Source organism: Cydia splendana, chromosome 27, assembly GCF_910591565.1.
Source record: "Cydia splendana chromosome 27, ilCydSple1.2, whole genome shotgun sequence".
In the NCBI taxonomy this organism is placed as follows: domain Eukaryota; kingdom Metazoa; phylum Arthropoda; class Insecta; order Lepidoptera; family Tortricidae; genus Cydia; species Cydia splendana.
Window position 1 is genome coordinate 8,378,625 of NC_085986.1, and position 18,406 is coordinate 8,397,030.

At 41.8% G+C, this 18,406-nt stretch overlaps 1 protein-coding gene across 2 annotated transcripts in view; it reads right to left on the minus strand.

Moving 5' to 3' along the window:
* Positions 1 to 18,406, minus strand: part of LOC134803704 (lysosomal alpha-mannosidase-like) — a 128,031-nt gene that overhangs the window by 89,943 nt on the left and 19,682 nt on the right. For both annotated transcript variants that reach the window (XM_063776504.1, XM_063776505.1), the window contains exons 8-14: positions 14,612 to 14,745; positions 12,351 to 12,471; positions 11,597 to 11,704; positions 8,807 to 8,909; positions 8,158 to 8,248; positions 5,115 to 5,205; positions 881 to 998 (exon numbers count right to left, since the gene is read on the minus strand). In XM_063776504.1, the coding sequence (XP_063632574.1) occupies positions 881 to 998; positions 5,115 to 5,205; positions 8,158 to 8,248; positions 8,807 to 8,909; positions 11,597 to 11,704; positions 12,351 to 12,471; positions 14,612 to 14,745 (766 nt within the window). The remainder of the gene's footprint in view (positions 1 to 880; positions 999 to 5,114; positions 5,206 to 8,157; positions 8,249 to 8,806; positions 8,910 to 11,596; positions 11,705 to 12,350; positions 12,472 to 14,611; positions 14,746 to 18,406) is intronic.

Genomic DNA, 18,406 nt, shown 5'->3' on the forward strand with positions numbered 1-18,406 from the left:
TAAATACGCTGTATGCAAAGATTCCTGACCTAGTTTTTACTCATTGTTTTTAAGCCACGGACGTTTTGTTAATAATCATTAGTCAGAATAATATTTTAGATTAAAAATGGGTTGCCTTTGTTTGCATTTTGACGGCTCTAAGCCCGTTAAAGTATGAAGGAAAAATTAGCAACTTATGTAGGTAAGCGTCTTATCTCGCTGCAATAGGGTTCATAATTGGTGACGCTATTGCAAACAGCGGGAGGGGCGGGGTGTCAATGACCTTAACTGATAAGAGAGAAGCGGGTGTAGTGGGTAGTTGTCGGTTCACCATAACGTACGAGGTTTTTAGGACAACTTGATGATGAGTTATTTCGAAAAAAATGTACTGAGCGGTATTAAAAGAAAAAACACGTGTTTAATATTTTTTCGAGTTCTTTCGGGTGTTTCAATTTGGCCAGTGAATTAAATTTCACCCTGTATACCTCACATTTGGTCCCATTGTCTGTCCTGTTTGGCAGAAAAATAAATTTTACAAAGAGGGTTTATTTTGCCTGAACAAAATATGTTTTTTTTTAAGCCAGGATATCAAGATGAGATCTCTTTCAATACCTTAGTGTTAAAGTGACACATATTATACAGGGTGATCTCTGACCAAACTTCTTGGGGTAAATATGTAGGTCATTGAACAACTTTTACTATGGGCTAACCCCACAAACGCGAAACCCAAAATAACAAAACCACCCTGCTGGAGTTCAATTTAAGTCAAGTTGAATTACGTGGGCCATACTGAAAGTTTCTGGATTCTGATATATGAGACGACATATTTTTTCTAAGTGGCCAGTCCAGGAATTTTCAGTATGCCCTAAGTATAACACTGACTTGGATATTCCTTTCTTACCATACGCGTTCCTGATGACGTAGTGTAGGGCTATGGCTGGTAGGCGGACGTAGTAGTATGTCTTCACACTCTGGGGGTTGTATACTAGGAGGAGGAGGCTCTCTTGACTCTCGACAAACTGGGGACAATGGGGTTTGTTGTTGACAATGTTAAGATCTTGCAGGATTTCATTTGACCATGATTTGACAGACAGAAATTAAGGGAGATGGATTAAAGGAGAAATTGTTTGGATAAGTATGATTAAAATTAATACCTACATACATATGCCCACAATCCTTAGAACATTTAATAAATGGAGTCGCCTTTAAGAGCTTACCCCTCTGCCGTTAAACTTGCACAATTGTGCAAACTTTTGTGTGGCCTGACATGGCTATTTGTACGTTACGTACAAATCATGTAGAAATAGCAATACATTTGACGTCCCCTCCCCCGCAAAAATAGGCAGACTGTTTCTTACAGGAAATGATAGCCATGACGTATCCAGTTACTAAATGCTCTAAGCCACAAGCTGTAAACTATTGCCCACTGGAGAAAAATCTGTACAGTTCGGATGAACACACAAGCTTCCTCTTATGAAATTGACCCTACTAGAGAAAGACTTCAAGATTGCTAACCTATTAATATTTTTTGATGACTTCAAGATCGAGTGAGGAATGTCGAGATATGACGTCGCACCAAAGTGCAAGACGTCGGATACGTCATTACCAGACTTAAATGGAGCTGGGCGGGACATGTTGCCAGGCAGAGTGATGGCAGGTGGGCCAAGATGTTAACGGAATGTGCCGCTTATAGACGAAAGGAGTGCCTGGGGTCCGTTGGCTCGTTGGGTGGACGACATTCGGAACCACCAGGGTATCCGAGGAGGCCCGATTCCTTTCTCTTGCGATATTTCATCAAAGAAGCTTATAGACGAAAGGAGTGCCCGGCGTCCGTTGGCTCGTTGGGTGGACGACATTCGGAACCACCAGGGTATCCGAGGAGGCCCGATTCCTTTCTCTTGCGATATTTCATCAAGGGACCCGGGTATGTCCTTAAACTACGTCCAAGACCACCGGTGGATGGGCAGCAGCGTCCCTCAAATTCGGTGTACTCGACTGCGATCGCCAACCCGCCTGCCAAGCGTGGCGATTATGGCATTCACCCCCCATCATGCAGAGCACAATAAAACCACGGCCCCGAGGTTCCGGCGACCCCCGGTGCTCTGGCTATGGTAGCGGTCAGGGCATTAGCGGGGTCAGGGGTGCTAAGAATCTCCGGCAAAGATCCGGCTACCCGCCCCGACGACGACTGGCCCTGGTAACACACAACATACGCACTATGAGGACTGACGAAAAGATCTGCGAGCTGGAAGAGGAACTGAGCAGGCTACACTGGGACATTGTAGGGTTATGCGAAGTCCGTAGAGAGGGGAAGGACACGACAACCCTGAAGTCTGGTAACTTGCTCTACCACCGGGAGGGCGACCAACAGTCCCAAGGTGGTGTCGGGTTTCTCGTTCACGAGTCCCTCGTAAACAACATAATAACCTTTGACAGTGTGTCGAGCAGGGTGGTATACCTAATACTCAGAATATCCAAAAGATATTCGCTGAAGGTCATTCAGGTATACGCACCGACCTCGTCACACTCCGATGATGAAGTAGAGGCTATGTATGAGGACGTAAGTAGGGCCCTACATACTTCTAAAACTTACTTTACTGTTGTTATGGGGGACTTCAACGCAAAGTTGGGCAAGAGAAGCGGTGATGAGTTGAGAGTGGGGCAATTTGGGTATGGGCAACGGAACCCTAGGGGTCAGAGGCTGGCCGACTTACTGGAGAGAGAGGAACTCTTCATGATGAACTCTTTCGTCCAGAAGCCGCCTCACAGGAAATTGACCTGGATGAGTCCTGACGGTTCCACAAGAAACGAGATAGACTTCATCATGACCGACAAGAAAAGGATATTCAGTGATGTCTCTGTGATCAACAGGATAAAGACCGGTAGTGATCACCGAATCGTAAGAGGCTCACTAAATATCAATATTAAACTTGAAAGGTCCAGCCTGATGAAGTCTACGCTCCGACCTACTCGAGCCCATGTTCAAAACCCCAAAAGCTTTCAACTCGAGCTCTCTAACCGCTTTGCTTGCCTAGAGAACTTGGCTTCAGTGGACGAAATCAACGACGGGCTAGTGGAGACTGTCCACACAGTAGGGTCTAAGTTTTTTAGACCCCGCCGTAAAGATAGACCTCAGAAATTGACCGAGCAAACCTTAAACCTCATGGCTGAACGACACTCGCTACAGTTGCAGTCTCCCGATGACGCGAAGTCATATAGGCAGCTCAATAGACGTATATCTAAGTCCTTGCGACATGATCTCTTTAATACTAACCGTATTAAAGAGACTATTGAGCGAAACCAAGGCTCCAAAGTGTTCGCAAAGGACAAGTCTATTGGGCAAAGCCAGCTGACAAAGCTGAAACGGGAAGATGGCAGCATAGCGTCGAGCAAAGCGGAGGTTTTAGGCGAGATCGAGAGGTTCTATGGACAGTTATACACTTCGATCGCAAAGCCCGTTGACAGCTTGGTAGGAGATCCAAGAGCCAAGCTGTCCCGACATTATACCGAAGATATCCCGGACATCAGTCTGTACGAGATTAGGATGGCCCTGAAGCAGCTTAAGAAAAATAAGGCGCCGGGCAAAGACGGAATCACTTCAGAGCTTCTGAGAGCGGGTGGAACACGGGTACTTAAAGTCCTCCAGAAGATCTTTAATTCCGTCTTGTCCGAGGGCAAAACGCCTGAAACATGGAGTAGAGGCGAGGTGGTGCTGTTTTTCAAAAAAGGTGATAACAGCCTATTGAAGAACTACAGACCCATCACGCTTCTGAGCCATGCTATGCATGCAAGCTGTTTTCAAGGGTCATCACGAACCGTCTCGAACACAGACTTGATGACTTCCAGCCTCCCGAACAACCCGGATTCCGAAAAGGCTATAGTACCATAGACCACATCCATACGCTGCGGCAAGTTATACAGAATACCGAAGAGTATAACTTGCCATTACGCTTAGCGTTTGTGGACTATGAGAAAGCCTTCGATTCGGTGGAAACATGGGCGGTGCTTGAGTCTCTCCAGCGATGCCATATTGACTATCGGTACATCGAAGTGTTGAAGTGTTTGTATAGTAACGCCACCATGTCGGTCCGAGTACAGGAGCAGAGCACGAAGGCGATTCCATTGCGAAGAGGCGTAAGGCAGGGAGACGTTATCTCTCCGAAACTGTTTACTGCCGTAATGGAAGACGCCTTCAAGCTCCTGGAATGGCAAGGACTTGGCATCAATATCAACGGCGAATACATCACTCACCTTCGGTTTGCCGACGATATCGTAGTCATGGCAAAGTCGATGGAGGAACTCAGCATGATGCTCGATGACCTCAACCGAGTTTCACAACGGGTGGGCTTGAAAATGAATATGGACAAGACGAAACTTATGTCAAATGCCAATGTTGTACCCATCCCAGTCTCTGTTGGGAACTCGGTACTCGAAGTTGTTGACTCGTACATCTACCTAGGACAAGTAGTCCAATTAGGTAGGTCCAACTTCGAGAAAGAGGTCAACCGCCGAATCCAACTCGGTTGGGCAGCGTTCGGGAAACTACGTAATGTCTTTTCGTCCGACATACCTCAGTGCCTCAAGACGAAAGTCTTTAATCAATGTGTGTTACCAGTGATGACTTACGGCTCCGAAACGTGGTCTTTCACTATCGGCCTCATCTCAAAATTCAAAGTCGCTCAACGAGCTATGGAGAGGGCTATGCTCGGAGTTTCTCTGCGTGATCGAATCAGAAATGAGGAGATCCGTAGACGAACTAAAGTCACCGACATAGCCCACCGGATTAGCAAGCTGAAGTGGCAATGGGCGGGCCACATTGCACGCAGAGAAGATGGCCAGTGGGGTCGAAAAGTGCTCGAGTGGAGACCACGGACTAGCAAGCGCAGCGTAGGGCGTCCACCCACAAGATGGACAGACGACCTTGTTAAGGTCGCCGGAGGACGCTGGATGCGGGTCGCTGCCAACCGGTGCGAATGGAGGTCCAAGGGGGAGGCCTATCTTCAGCAGTGGACGTCTTATGGCTGAGATGATGATGATGATGATGATTTCATCAAAGAAGTCCTTCCAGCGATCATACATTTTACCTTTATACCTACTGTGCGACTATTTCTGAGAAGTCTGGTTGTAGGACGTACCGGGCATTGACTCATGTTGATTTGATAACACGTGTTGAATTGCTGGTTACTTTTCGATCGCCGAGCGCCGGCCCACGTCGGTGTCAGGTAGCTGAAAACGTTGATTCTTATAGATTGCTCTCAATTGATTTCATTTTGTAAGACCAGTTAACATTTTCGTGTTTCGAATTAGGTGACGTAGGTGGCGCTGTGTTTACGTACGTTTACATTAAGTATGCGTTAATTTTGGTTGACGTTTGACAGTTCTATGACCACTAAGCATATAAATAAATTATTCCTGAACATTCTTACACATAAGCCTTGCAATACAGAGGTCGATTTGTTAAAATTGATTTATAATATTTAAGTATTTATATCATATCTATAAAAGAAATGTCTAAGCCCTCCTACGTGTATATACCTACACGCTCAATGCAGCTGGCCAACTTTATTGTCACGTGTGCAATAGACTATTTAAGAGGAAGTTCGGCCTGGCCAGCCACATTAGTGCTCACGCTATAGACCGACCGCTTAAATGAGTCCTCGCCTGCGCGGTACGGGGGGCGACGGGGTAGGACGACTAAAGCCCCTGCTACACGGCAGCCGACAAGCCTACTAACCGTCTGACCTTGGTCTGTCCTTGGTGTGTGGGTCCGTCTGAGTTGTCTGGCTAGACGGTGGCAAACCACAGTGTGTTCAGAACTCGCGGACGGACAACACGTATTGCAAGCGCACAAAATGGCCCCTAACCTTTCAGAAAGTTGGCGTGGCATTAGTACCTACTCAGTGGTGTATGGCCCTAAGGGCGGTGTATGCCACCCCTGGCGGATTGCATTTTGTTTTTCTTCCTTTACTTCTTAAACAAAACGGCAAAACTTATTGGCCGCGGCGCTAAATTTCATAACCTACCTACTCATACTAGTGTAGGGTTGCCATACGTCCCGGTACGCCGGGACATGTCCCGGTTTGAAGCACGATGTCCCGGCGTCCCGGCCGATAAGAAAATTGTCCCGGTTTAAAAATCATAGTTATTTAGTAGGGGGCTGGACTTGGTAAATAATAATATACCTACATTTCTACGTTTCATATGGCCAAAATTAAAAAAAAATGTTTTATGGTTCCTACTTCTACCTAATGTCCAATATCAGTTTCTCAGACACACAATAATTAGATGATTATGTAAATTATGTTATTTTATAGCTTTTAAAGTCTGTAATGTAGAGCTCGAATTTCAGGCTCCCGAGGGCCTAAAACCTCATCAATGGAACTTCGGCCCTCCGAGTAACTCTTGTACATATGACACATATTATTGTTGAGTAACACTAGCGCTGCTTTCTTACAGCTCGACCTTCAGTGTCGCTTAATTTTTAACAAATATAAAAATTTGATTTGAGAAGCTTGGCCTTTTGCCTCGCATGAAAGCTCACCGCGCTGGTTATAAGTACGCTTCGGGCTTATTAAGTAATGTGGAGATTTCTGAGCTCGACCTTCAGCCTCACATTTTACCTAAATTTTTGGTTTGTCTTCCAAATCTCGTCTTCTTCAGCTTAGCCTTTGACCTCGCTGCGCCAAGCTCGGCCTACGGTTTCGCTTTTTAATACAATGGACATTGGTTGGCGTCTATGCTCTAGCTGAGCTTATCCTGAAGCACGGCTTCGACCTCGCATGAAAGCTAGCCTCACTGGGGAACTTCGGATTTTTAGGCCCGGCCCGGCCTTTTTAACACGCTTTCACAATTTTGTCAAAAAAATTTCGCGCTCGCTTCGCTCGCGTTTTTTGCTGGTTGACCCTGAATCCCCTAAATCTACATGGTAGCTTGACTGGTCAATGAATAATAATTTAAACACATGGAAAATTTATCTCGAAAACTACTGTGCTAAAATTTTGAAAAAAAAAAACACAAAATAGTTCTTTACCTATCTATAGGAAAACCTATTAGAAATGTGCAGTCAAGCGTGAGTCGGACTTAATTATAGACATTTCACTCACGTTTCACATGAAAAAATACATTGTTACAAATTGTGTAACCCTTTAAACGCGACGCGAGTCCGACTCGCACTTGGCCGGTTTTCTTTAAATGTCCCGGTCTGAGTCCCCACACTTATGGCAACCCTATACTAGTGCAATGACAAAAAAATAAGTTTTTGGAAAAAAAATAATTTTTGGTACAAGCTTTTATCGCTGACTGTACTTTTCTTTCCAGAGGCAACTAATACTCGTCGAGACAATTCTAAAAACCCCAAACACAATTAGGTCGCGTTGTTCTATCACAGGGTTCCTATGGCCACCTCCTGTCTCCATCATCAGATCAGCTCTATGGTACCATAATAATGCATTGTCACCCGACTTATATATGTATGCAAATTTTCAGCTCCATCGGAAACTAGAAAGTGGGTCTAATTTAACTTGCAAGATTTGACCCGTACAAACATATTTACATACTTACGATTAGGTATATTGCAAGTTAATAAAAAGTTTGTAAAAAAAGAAAAGGGTATATAAATGAAACGCTGGCTCAAAAAACGGCATTTGTTGAGTCATTTCAACTTAATGAATTCGCTGGACTACGCTACGGGGACATACATAACTTTCTGAGAATGAAGAGCTTATTTGATAAATTATTAGAAATGCTATTGAGTACCCATGGCATGGCTATTAACCACACGAGCGCACACGGCGCGTCCTTCAAGCGAAATGGCTTAGTGCGGTCGGCGTCGGGCGGCTACACGGTTCCGGACCGACCGCTCAGACCGCGGTCGCTGGCGCGCGCTCGCATGCCAAGGGCGTCCGGAGGTCAAACGAAATTTTGTTGGTAACAACTGTCTACACGGTCCGGGACAGACCAAGGCCACGCGGTTTGGGGGCTTGTCGGCTGCCGTGTAGCAGGGGCTTAAGGGCGGCAGGCGTACGGCACCCGCGCCTTCCCCGCCACCCTTAGTCGTCCTACCCCGTCGTCCCCGTACCGCGCAGGCGAGGACTCATTTAAGCGGTCGGTCTATTCTATAGACAACGTCCATAATGTTTATTTAGGGTCGCCGTCATCGAAAACGAAATAGTGAAGTACCTCAGTAAAGTGGAAACCTTCTTCGTACACGCGACGAAAGCCTCGGTCAGCATTTTCACGAAATCGTTTGCAACATGCTGCTGACTCGTTCCTGCAAATAAAGATTACCTTATAAAACGATCCCCCGCCGCGTTTGTCTGTTTGCGTGTATGTATGTTCGCGATAAACTCAAAAACTACTGGAAGAGATCCCTTATAGGGATAAGTTAAACTATGTACTTCCATTACTAATTTATTCTTGTAAACTTGTGTTGTGTACAATAAAGTGATTTTCACCAATTACAATTTATTTATTTATAAAATAGTAATTTTACACGTCACATCATAAAAATATATCACAATTATTAATAGTAAGTCACACCACAGACTACATATATATATATATTTACTTTATGGTCGCACACAATTACATATAATTATAAAACAATAATTTAGTGGTACCTACTTATATCACATGAATATTTTTGACGAGTATGAATGTAGATAGTTAGTGGTTCGACTTTGTACTTTTTTTTAATAACTAGGCAGGTACATTTAGGTAGGTACCTATCTATAGATTGATTCTTGAGGAAGGTTTTTTGTATAATTTGTTAACCCGTGCGAAGCCGCAGCAGGTCGTTAGTATTAACTAAATGAAATGAATGAGTGACCTGTTATAGCATCATGGTGCATCATGATGCCAAGCGCGTGTCGCAGTAGATGCAGTTCGTACGAATCTCCCATCCGGGCGAGGACTGTCAGCTGCTTCGCTATCTGAAAAGAGATTTATAATCTCATTGTAGAGGGCCGCAAAATTGTAAAATAAGTGAACGTTCATTCCAGCTACGCCGTGTGATCATGGAATGAAAGAAAAATGAAACATTCACTCAAGTGAACATAAATTCGAATGAACCGTCTGATATCATCTATAGATGCGATCGATGTGCGATCGAGGGAGGCGCGTGCGGCGCTTGCTTCAAAAATGACACAAAAATCGAGTCTTTAATCGCAAAATGCCATAATGTAAACACCCCTATAATGGACGTGGAACCGGTAATGGGACATAAAACGATAAATCCTCTAAAATAAGTATCTAAAAGTAGTAAAACACTGGTAATATTTTACTATAAATTAGAGTCATAGAGCTGTTTAAGTTCGACTTTTTATTAAAGTCGGTTATCTTTTAAGAAATTGGCGTCAACCCAAAAGTTGTCGTGTTACTGAAAAAAAAACCAATAATAATTTTTAACAACGTCGCTAAGAGGGGTGAGTTCATATATTAAATTTTAATTAATTATTACTTGGTGTAAACTAGAATGTGTTTTGTTAATTGCATTTACCATGAGATAAGGTACCTATATAACACACTATGTTGTTACTCCAGAGATGTAAAATAAAATATGGTATTTTGCCCAATCCCATTATAGGAGCTGTAAAACTGCATACCTCCTATGATGGGACAATTTACATAATTATGCTTTCCATGTCGTAATTTAATGTTTAAACAATACAGAAGTAAAATATAGTTACGAAGTATGTCAGGAGGTATGCTCGGACTTCGGATAAATTGATATCGTTTTTACAAACTTTTATATTACTTGCCCTGTTAGTTTGTATGTTAGTTAGTGTGGGTCAAATCTTGGAAGCTGAATTTGACCCACTTTCAGATTTCTTCCGATTGACTTGAAATTTTGCATACTTTTGCTAATCGGATGATAACGCAATATTACGATAACATGGATCTGATCTGATGATGGAGACAGGAGGTGGCCATAGGAACTCTGTGATTAACGAAAACGAATTGTGTTTGGGTTCGTTAGAATTGTCTCGAGGAGTATTAGTTGGCTGTGGAAAGAAAAATACATTCAGCGATAAAAGCTTATACCAAAAATTTATTTTTTTGTCATTACTTATTCCATATTTTATACTGATAGAGCAATGTCCATTATAGGGGGCCCATTACTGGATCCACGTCCATTACCGGGGCGCCATTACTGGAGCTTTGGTGTCCATGACTGGAGAAAAAAAACATAGTTTTAATTTGTTAAATATTGTGCTCATTGCAGTATCTTTGATACAACACACCTGAAACATGAAAGACGGATAGGACATTCATCTTTTAACACGCTAAGCGGTAGAACTCTTACGTGTGTCAGGGAAATATCACAAATACTCAAAATTTCCTCTTAAGTGTCCCATGACTGGTGCTGTTACGTTACTATATCGATTTATCGTTACTATATTCATGATGTCACGGATTTTCGATGCAATTGGCGATATCGTTTTAGATCAAGTAACTCGTTAACGATATTGTCATACACTATCGATCCGTCAATTCGATCGGTGTGTAACTACGGATTGTAAAGATGAATCGTACCATGTATGGAGAGCTTTATCAAAGAGAATTTGAAATAGAGAGTTACTGTCATGGTAAATTATGTAGCTACAATATACATTTACTGCTATCTTGCGACAGAAGATTAAAATTGTTAGAACGCCATTTGAATTTGATCATTATTCTTATTATTATTTCATATTATTCTTTAACTGGTTAAATATTAATATTAACGCCATCTCCTCGAGAGTAGGTCAAAGGTATGGTGCAATCTTTTCGAGCGATGGCGCCATAACCTTTGCCTACAGTCGAGTAGATGGCGTTAATTTCAATATTTAACAAATTAACACATATCAGTGAAAGAATAAGGATCAAAGTCAAATGCCGTTCTAACAGTTTTAATCGTCTGTCGAAAGATGGCAGTAAATTCACAATGGCTACATAATTTACCATGGCAATAACTCTCTATTAGAAATGCAACGGATAGTTGATTGGCCGGATACCGGATACCGGATATTCGGCCTGACCATCAGCCGAATATCCGGTATCCGGCCGCCGGATATTCGGCCAGCGGAACTATACCTACATTTCGGTTTTTCAGGTGCGCATTCTGCAGGTTTGACCTGTTTCCTAGTGAACGTTCGCGCGGACTCATTTCTAGGTTCGAAATGAGTGCGCATGCAAGTCAATGGTTTTATTAAATTGTTTTAAAATAATAAACAACTACGATTATGACCGTGTCTGTTTCTTAAATCCAATTTGTTTACTCCGAAATCAAGCAATATTACTATCCGGTATCCGGCCGGATAGTAGGTCACTATCCGGTATCCGGCCGGTTAGTAGGTCACTATCCGGTATCCGGCCGGATAGTAAAATAATGGCCGGATACCGGATGGTAACCGGATATCCGGTGCATCTCTACTCTCTATACACTCCAATCTCGTTGCTATTAGTACTTTAGTACACCGTTGACTTTGGCGGGCGGAATGTCAAAGTCATACACCTGTAAGTAATGTAAAGTTACTTTGACAATCCGCCTCTATACACTCTACTTTGGCTTTATATGTACAATTTATGAATTTTGCTAGAAAGACAACGTTAACTTTTCATGTCGATATAACGGTACCTGGAGGAAAATGTGTGTCTTCCTCGTGAGATACTTGATGCTGGGCCTCGACGTGTAGAACCCGGTCCAGTACGTGCTTGAGTCGCTACCATACGGCAGGTGATCACCCTGGCAAAAAATAAACTGAATTATTGTTTATCCTCCTATAGTCGAGTGAACCTCCGATAGTCTAGAGGTATTGATGATGGTCGGTCACGTAGAAGGGAAGAGAAGTAGAGGAAGAGCGCCTACCCGGTGGATAGACACAGTAAAGGCATATGCAGGATCCAAGGCCCAGACCTGCTGCAAATAGCGCAGGATAGGAGTGCCTGGAAGAAAGTGGTATTAAGCGTTGGTAATTACGACCCTCAGCAATGAGGATACGACTGGAAAGAAGAGAGAGTCGAGTGACCCTACCTATGAAGCAGGAGGTCTCAGGTTCGAATTCTGGTAAGGGCATTTATTTGTGTGTTTATCACAGCAAATATCTGTGTGGGGCCAATCGCGATAAAAAAAATTACCCTCCCATAGAAAATGGACCAGCTAAAATGTATGAAACAGCCAAATTAATTTTTCGCGATTTCGGGGTTGGTCCCATACTAAATGTTGCTCAGTATAATCCCAAAACCTCCCTGGCAACGGGAATGCACGTATTTTTTTGCCACCCTGTATATAGAAAGTTTTTTACCTCTCTCTCTCTTTCTCTCTCTCTCTTTCTAGAGGAGAGCCTTTATAACTCTCAATATGGACGATGGTAGACATGTATGTAGCTCACCTTTTCAGTATAGATGGCTTTGTCCCTCCGCCCGTTCAAGTAGAGCGCCTTCAGGTAGCAGGATGGCGACGAATAGAAGATGTTGATGTCGGACATGTTGGCGGGGTGCGTGTTCACGTGACTGCAGAGAAAAATAAACTTTTGATTTTTTTCTCGATGATGAATAAAAATATCACTACACCTTATTTATGAAAGGCACGTTTTTAACCGGTCAACTAATTAATCGAATTTGGGTAGTTTAAAATAAAAGAAATGGGTACTAAAATTAATAGTTTGGCAACTAAAACGGAGCCTTAAAATATATCAATATGTGCCGTTACAGCTTTTGTTTATTTTTAGGCAGGTGCCAAATATTTATTTGGCGACTGAATTATTATATTGGAGACTATTTATGAAGCACATTTTAAAAAGAAAACGGCTATCTATTCATTTAAAAATGAAGTTCTTTTAAAATATTTTGATTGGTCACTACACGGTCAACCTACCACGCTCCTCCTCGCTTCGCTCGTCGTCGCACCTCTCTTTTGACTCTGGCAGAACACAGTGGTAGCTATTGAAATTAGTTTTTTAATAATATGATGCTTATATTTGAGGCTAATATAAATTTATTGGTGCTAAAATATTAATGCACAGCCAAATTATATTATTATACGCCCAGTGAAAGTTCCTGTTTAATATTTTAGTTGCCCGGTTAATAATAAGCCTTTATAAAACAAAGTCCCCCTCCGCGTCTGTCTGTTTAGGTATATGTATGTATGTATGTTCGCGATAAACTGGAAAACTATTGAACGAATTTTCATGCGGATGTACCTATCTATAAAGTGATTATTGAGGAAGGTAGGTATATCATTTGTTAAGGTTTGGTTAACCCGTGCGAAGCCGGGGCGGGTCGCTAGGATTATAATAAAAATACAGGGTCATTTTAGGACCGTTAGCCATATTGTGCGAGGTGATTAGGTAGGCCATACTGAACAACTTTTTCTATGGGACCAACTCCGAAATCACAAAATTTTTTTTGGCCGTTTCATACATTTTGGTCGAGTGGATGTCGACGTTTTGGGTCAAACAGATCACTGTGTTATGTCTTTCCTGTAGACATACACAAGAGTTAAGGGCTATAAAGGTTAATTTTCTTATTTAACCCTTATCCACGTGAAAAGGTCCTACTTTTATTAAGAGAACTATGATAAAATCATTGCTTACATTCCCACAAGCTGTTAACTATTGCCCACAGGAGAGAAAAATGTACTGTTCCCGCGAACACACTAGTTTTCTCTCCTGTGGGCAATAGTTAACAGCTTGTGGGCATGTAAGTAATGATTTTATCATAGTTCTTTAAATAAAAGGAGGACCTTTTAAGATGGATAAGGGTTAAATAAGAAAATTAACCTTTATAGCCCTTAACTCTTGTGTATGTCTACAGGAAAGACATAACACAGTGATCTGTTTGACCCTTTTCTATGGGAAGGCCAAATTTTTTTTTTGGGATTTCGGGGTTGGTCCCATAGAAAAAGTTATTCAGTATGACCTACCTAGTCACCTCGCACAATATGGCTAACGGTCCTAAAATGACCCTGTATTAAAATAGTTTATTTGCCATTAAGTCACTAGGCTAGGCCTCTGTTACCAGTTTGTAGTACAGCACGGATATTATGGTCGTGTATGTCTACGTGGCAGCGTGATAAAACGGTGTCCGTCTCTTTCAATCACGTGGTGTTAAAAAGTGACACTTATTTTATCACGTGGATAAAGCCATTCATAATTTGTTCTGTTGACTTTGGTGGGCGGAATGTTAAAACCATACACCTGCGAAGAATGTAGTCTGACTCGTAGAGTATGTGCGGAAAGAGAAGAGACGTGGAATGTATTGGGCCCCATACAATCCACGACTCTTCTCTTTCCGCACAGACTCTACTAACATAATGATTTTGTCTATGTTCATAAATGGTGAAGCAATCTTTTCGTGCGATGCAATGGCGCCATACCTTTGGCCTAGTCTCGAGTAGATGGCGTCACTTTTTGATATAAACATATTTTACACATATCAGTGAAACAATAAGGATAAAAGAGAAATGGCGTTCTAAAAGTTTTAATCTTCCGTCGAAATATGGCAGTAAATTTACTGTGGCTACGTAATTTACCATGACAATAACTTTCTATACACTATTCTCTTTGTTATTAGTACTTTAGTACACCGTTGACTTTGGCGGGCGGAATGTTAAACTCATACACCTGTAAGTAATGTAAAGTCTCATACTAACTTGATGAGTTTGTCCATACTCATGAACCAATTGGCAGCGCTCTGGTACGTGAAATCACCACCCATGGTCACCAAGATGTTGTCGTGTTCGTAGTACTTGCCTTGGTGCTCGATTTGAGTTATGAAGTCGTTGACCTGTGAGAGACAAATTATAGTGTCGCATACTGCTGATTGAGAAATGTTTTGGTGGAAACATTAAGAGCGTTTTTACATTGACCGATCCGATATCGGATGTAGGATCCTACATCCGCGTAGTCAGGCCGCGGGGGCGCGCCCGGGCGCCGTCACGCACACTACAACAAGCATTATGCCTACACATACGCACACAAACAAATAGGTATTATATCGCTCCGACAGCTGACGGGGGGCTCCAACATGGCTGAATTTATCGGAAGTGCCTTTCCGATATCGGATGTCGGAAGGCGCCTATGACATAAACAGCTGCAGGAGAGTGCCATTGGCATTAAGTCCGCCTTTTTTGCGTTAAATATTGTTTATAGTAATAATGATTTATTAAATGCATAAATGCATTTTACTTCCTTCCAACATCCGATATCGGATCGGACAGTGTGAAAACGCTCTAATACATTAAACATATTTTCTTTTACATTTCGAGTACCGTAAAATGGGGTGAGTAGGTGCAAAACTGACATTCAAACTCGATAACATTTTATTTTTAATGCAAACTGAATGGTGTATATAATAAGTGTTCCGGACATTTGTATTTTAGTTTTTATTTTACTGTGGGTAGTTCCATTTCATAACTTTGACGATAAACAGTAAATCTATTGTGCTTAAATACCAAATAGGTTCTATGTATTTTATACTCATCTATGGTATCTGTAGTAGTTAGTTTTCTGAATTCAAATATACGTCAGTCGTGGCCCTTGATCCGATCCGTACGTGCGTTTCCTTTACATATCAGGTTATGGGCTGTTATTTCGTGAAATAAATCGGGAATAAGTGGTGTAGTGGTGCCAGTGTATTATCGGAGCAGTTTAGCAGTGGTCGATAATGGGTTCCGCGAATTACTTAGTGAATGTACCGAAGTTAAAGGGGCGCGAGAACTATGGGGAATGGACTTTTGCTGCGGAAAATTTTCTTGTGTTGGAGGGGATGCGGCATTGCATTATACCAGAAGCAACCAAGAAAGTAGAAGACGCTGATGATGCAAAAACAAAAGCCAAGTTAATCATGACCATTGACTCAGCGTTGTTCATACATATAAAAAGTGTGAAAACGTCTAAAGAACTCTGGGATAAGCTGAAGGCCTTATTTGATGACAAAGGATTTGCGAGACGGATTAGTCTTCTACGTCATTTAATATCAATTCGCCTAGAAAGCAGCAGTTCCATGACTTCTTATGTGACTCAGATAGTCGAGATCGGACAGAAACTAAATGGTACCGGATTCGCTATCAGTGATGAGTGGATAGGATGCTTATTATTAGCAGGATTAACAGAAAAATACTCTCCTATGATAATGGCTATTGAGCATTCCGGGATAACAATTTCAACCGATGTCATCAAGACAAAATTGCTAGACATGGAAACAGATTCAAATTTCGAAAATTCTGAAGTTTCCGGCGCGCTCGCTAGTGCGCAGAAGTGGCAACCTAAAAATAAAAATAATGCGCAGTCTATGTCAAGCGGAAGCGGCGCAGTAAAGAAAGATGGCGGCTCCAAGTCCCACATTCGCTGTCACAGATGTCACAATCTCGGCCATTACAAGAATCAGTGCACTTACAATGAAAAAAATGCCGCGAGTGATAAGAAAACCACGCGAAAGCAAACGCATGCGTTTAGTGCTGTATTCTTGAGCGGTACTTTCAGTAAAAATGATATTTATGTGGACTCGGGGGCTAGCGGACATCTATTTACAAACAAAGATTGGTTGAAAAACATTGTTTATCATGGCGACAAGGAGATTATTGTTGCAATTAATCAGAAGATGACAGTTTTATGCACCGGCGACTGCGATTTAGTGACAAAAACGGATGCATTTGAGTTCGATGTAACTGTTAAAAACGTAGAGTGTGTTCCCGAGCTGGCCACAAACTTGTTGTCAGTCAGCCAACTTATAAAGAACGGCAACGAAGTTTTGTTTTCCAAGACTGGCTGCAGAATTGTCAACATAAATGGTGAGGTAGTGGCAGAGGCAGTATTACAGAATGGAGTCTACAGATTGATAATGCCAGATAGTGCATTTGCAGCTCCAGTAATGGTTTCCAGGAACACATGGCATAAAAGATTATCTCATATATGCAACAATTATTTAAATAAGATGCCTGACGCGGTTATCGGTTTGAAACTTGATGATAAATCGCAGATAAGTAAAGCCTCATGTACAGTTTGTTGTGAAGGCAAGCAGAGTCGGCTTCCATTTAATCATGGGCCCATAACCTGATATGTAAAGGAAACGCACGTACGGATCGGATCAAGGGCCACGACTGACGTATATTTGAATTCAGAAAACTAACTACTACAGATACCATAGATGAGTATAAAATACATAGAACCTATTTGGTATTTAAGCACAATACCCCCACTAATACCAAATACTATAAATACCCTTTTGACCAATAAATCTAAATAAACATTTAACACAAACCTAACTTCTTCATCAAATAATTATGTTTATTGCCAGATAAACTTTTGGTCAGAATGTCTGCTGGCATCTCTGTCGTTTCTAAATATTTAAGATTAAGGACTTAGGGGAAGTTAGGCAATGTCTAGGTATGACTGTAAGTGTAGACAAGACTAATGGGGTCATTGCACTTAGTCAAGAAAATTACATTAACCAACTGTTAGACCGTTTTCAGATGACTGATTGCAAGACTGCTGACAGTCCTTTAGAGCCTAAGTTAGATATTAGCGGTACTAAAGGTGATTGTGACAAAACGATACCTTATCAACAGCTCGTTGGCAGCCTTATGTATCTTGCTGTGGTCACAAGGCCAGATATAGCTTTTGCAGTAGGTTACTTGAGCCAATTCAATAACTGCTTTAATAATGAGACTTGGACTTATGCTAAAAGAGTGTTGAGGTATCTCAAGAAGACTAGACATGTAGGTCTTAAGTATTGTAAGACAGGTAATTCCCAGCTAGTTGGCTTTGTAGATGCTGATTGGGGCAACAATTCGGCAGATAGGCGTTCTTACACTGGTATGTGTTTTACCATGTCGGGGGGTGCGGTTTCTTGGGAAACTAAAAAACAGAAGACTGTCGCTTTGAGCTCTACCGAAGCTGAGCTGATGGGAATCACCGAAGCCTGTAGGGAGGCTATATATATGCGTAATTTGTTAAATGAAATTACAAATAGAATTTATACTGTTGATATATTCAATGACAACCAGGGTGCAATTAAGTTGTCATATAATAATGTTTTTAGCAAGCGCACCAAACATATTGAAATGAGACATTTTTTCTGTCGTGACTGCATTAATAAATAAATAATAAATAAATCTTTATTGTTCAAAAAACACATACATGCTATATATGAAGTTGGAGCCCTGGAGACTGCGTTAGTTTACACTGTGTTGCAGCCCCAGTGGTTGCCCGTATTACATAATCAGCTAGAATTTGAAAGAACAATTTGACTTAAATTGTAACATAAGAAGTATGGACAATAAACTCTTTTATATAATATCTAGTTTAGGTACAAACAATAACAATATAGCGGGAAAGGCTATTCAAAAACTTGCACGCATTGGTGTGTGTGTGTGTGTGTGTGTGTGTGTGTGAGAGTGTGTTAAGTGTGAGTGTGTATGTGTGCGCGTGCGTATGTACTAATCTAA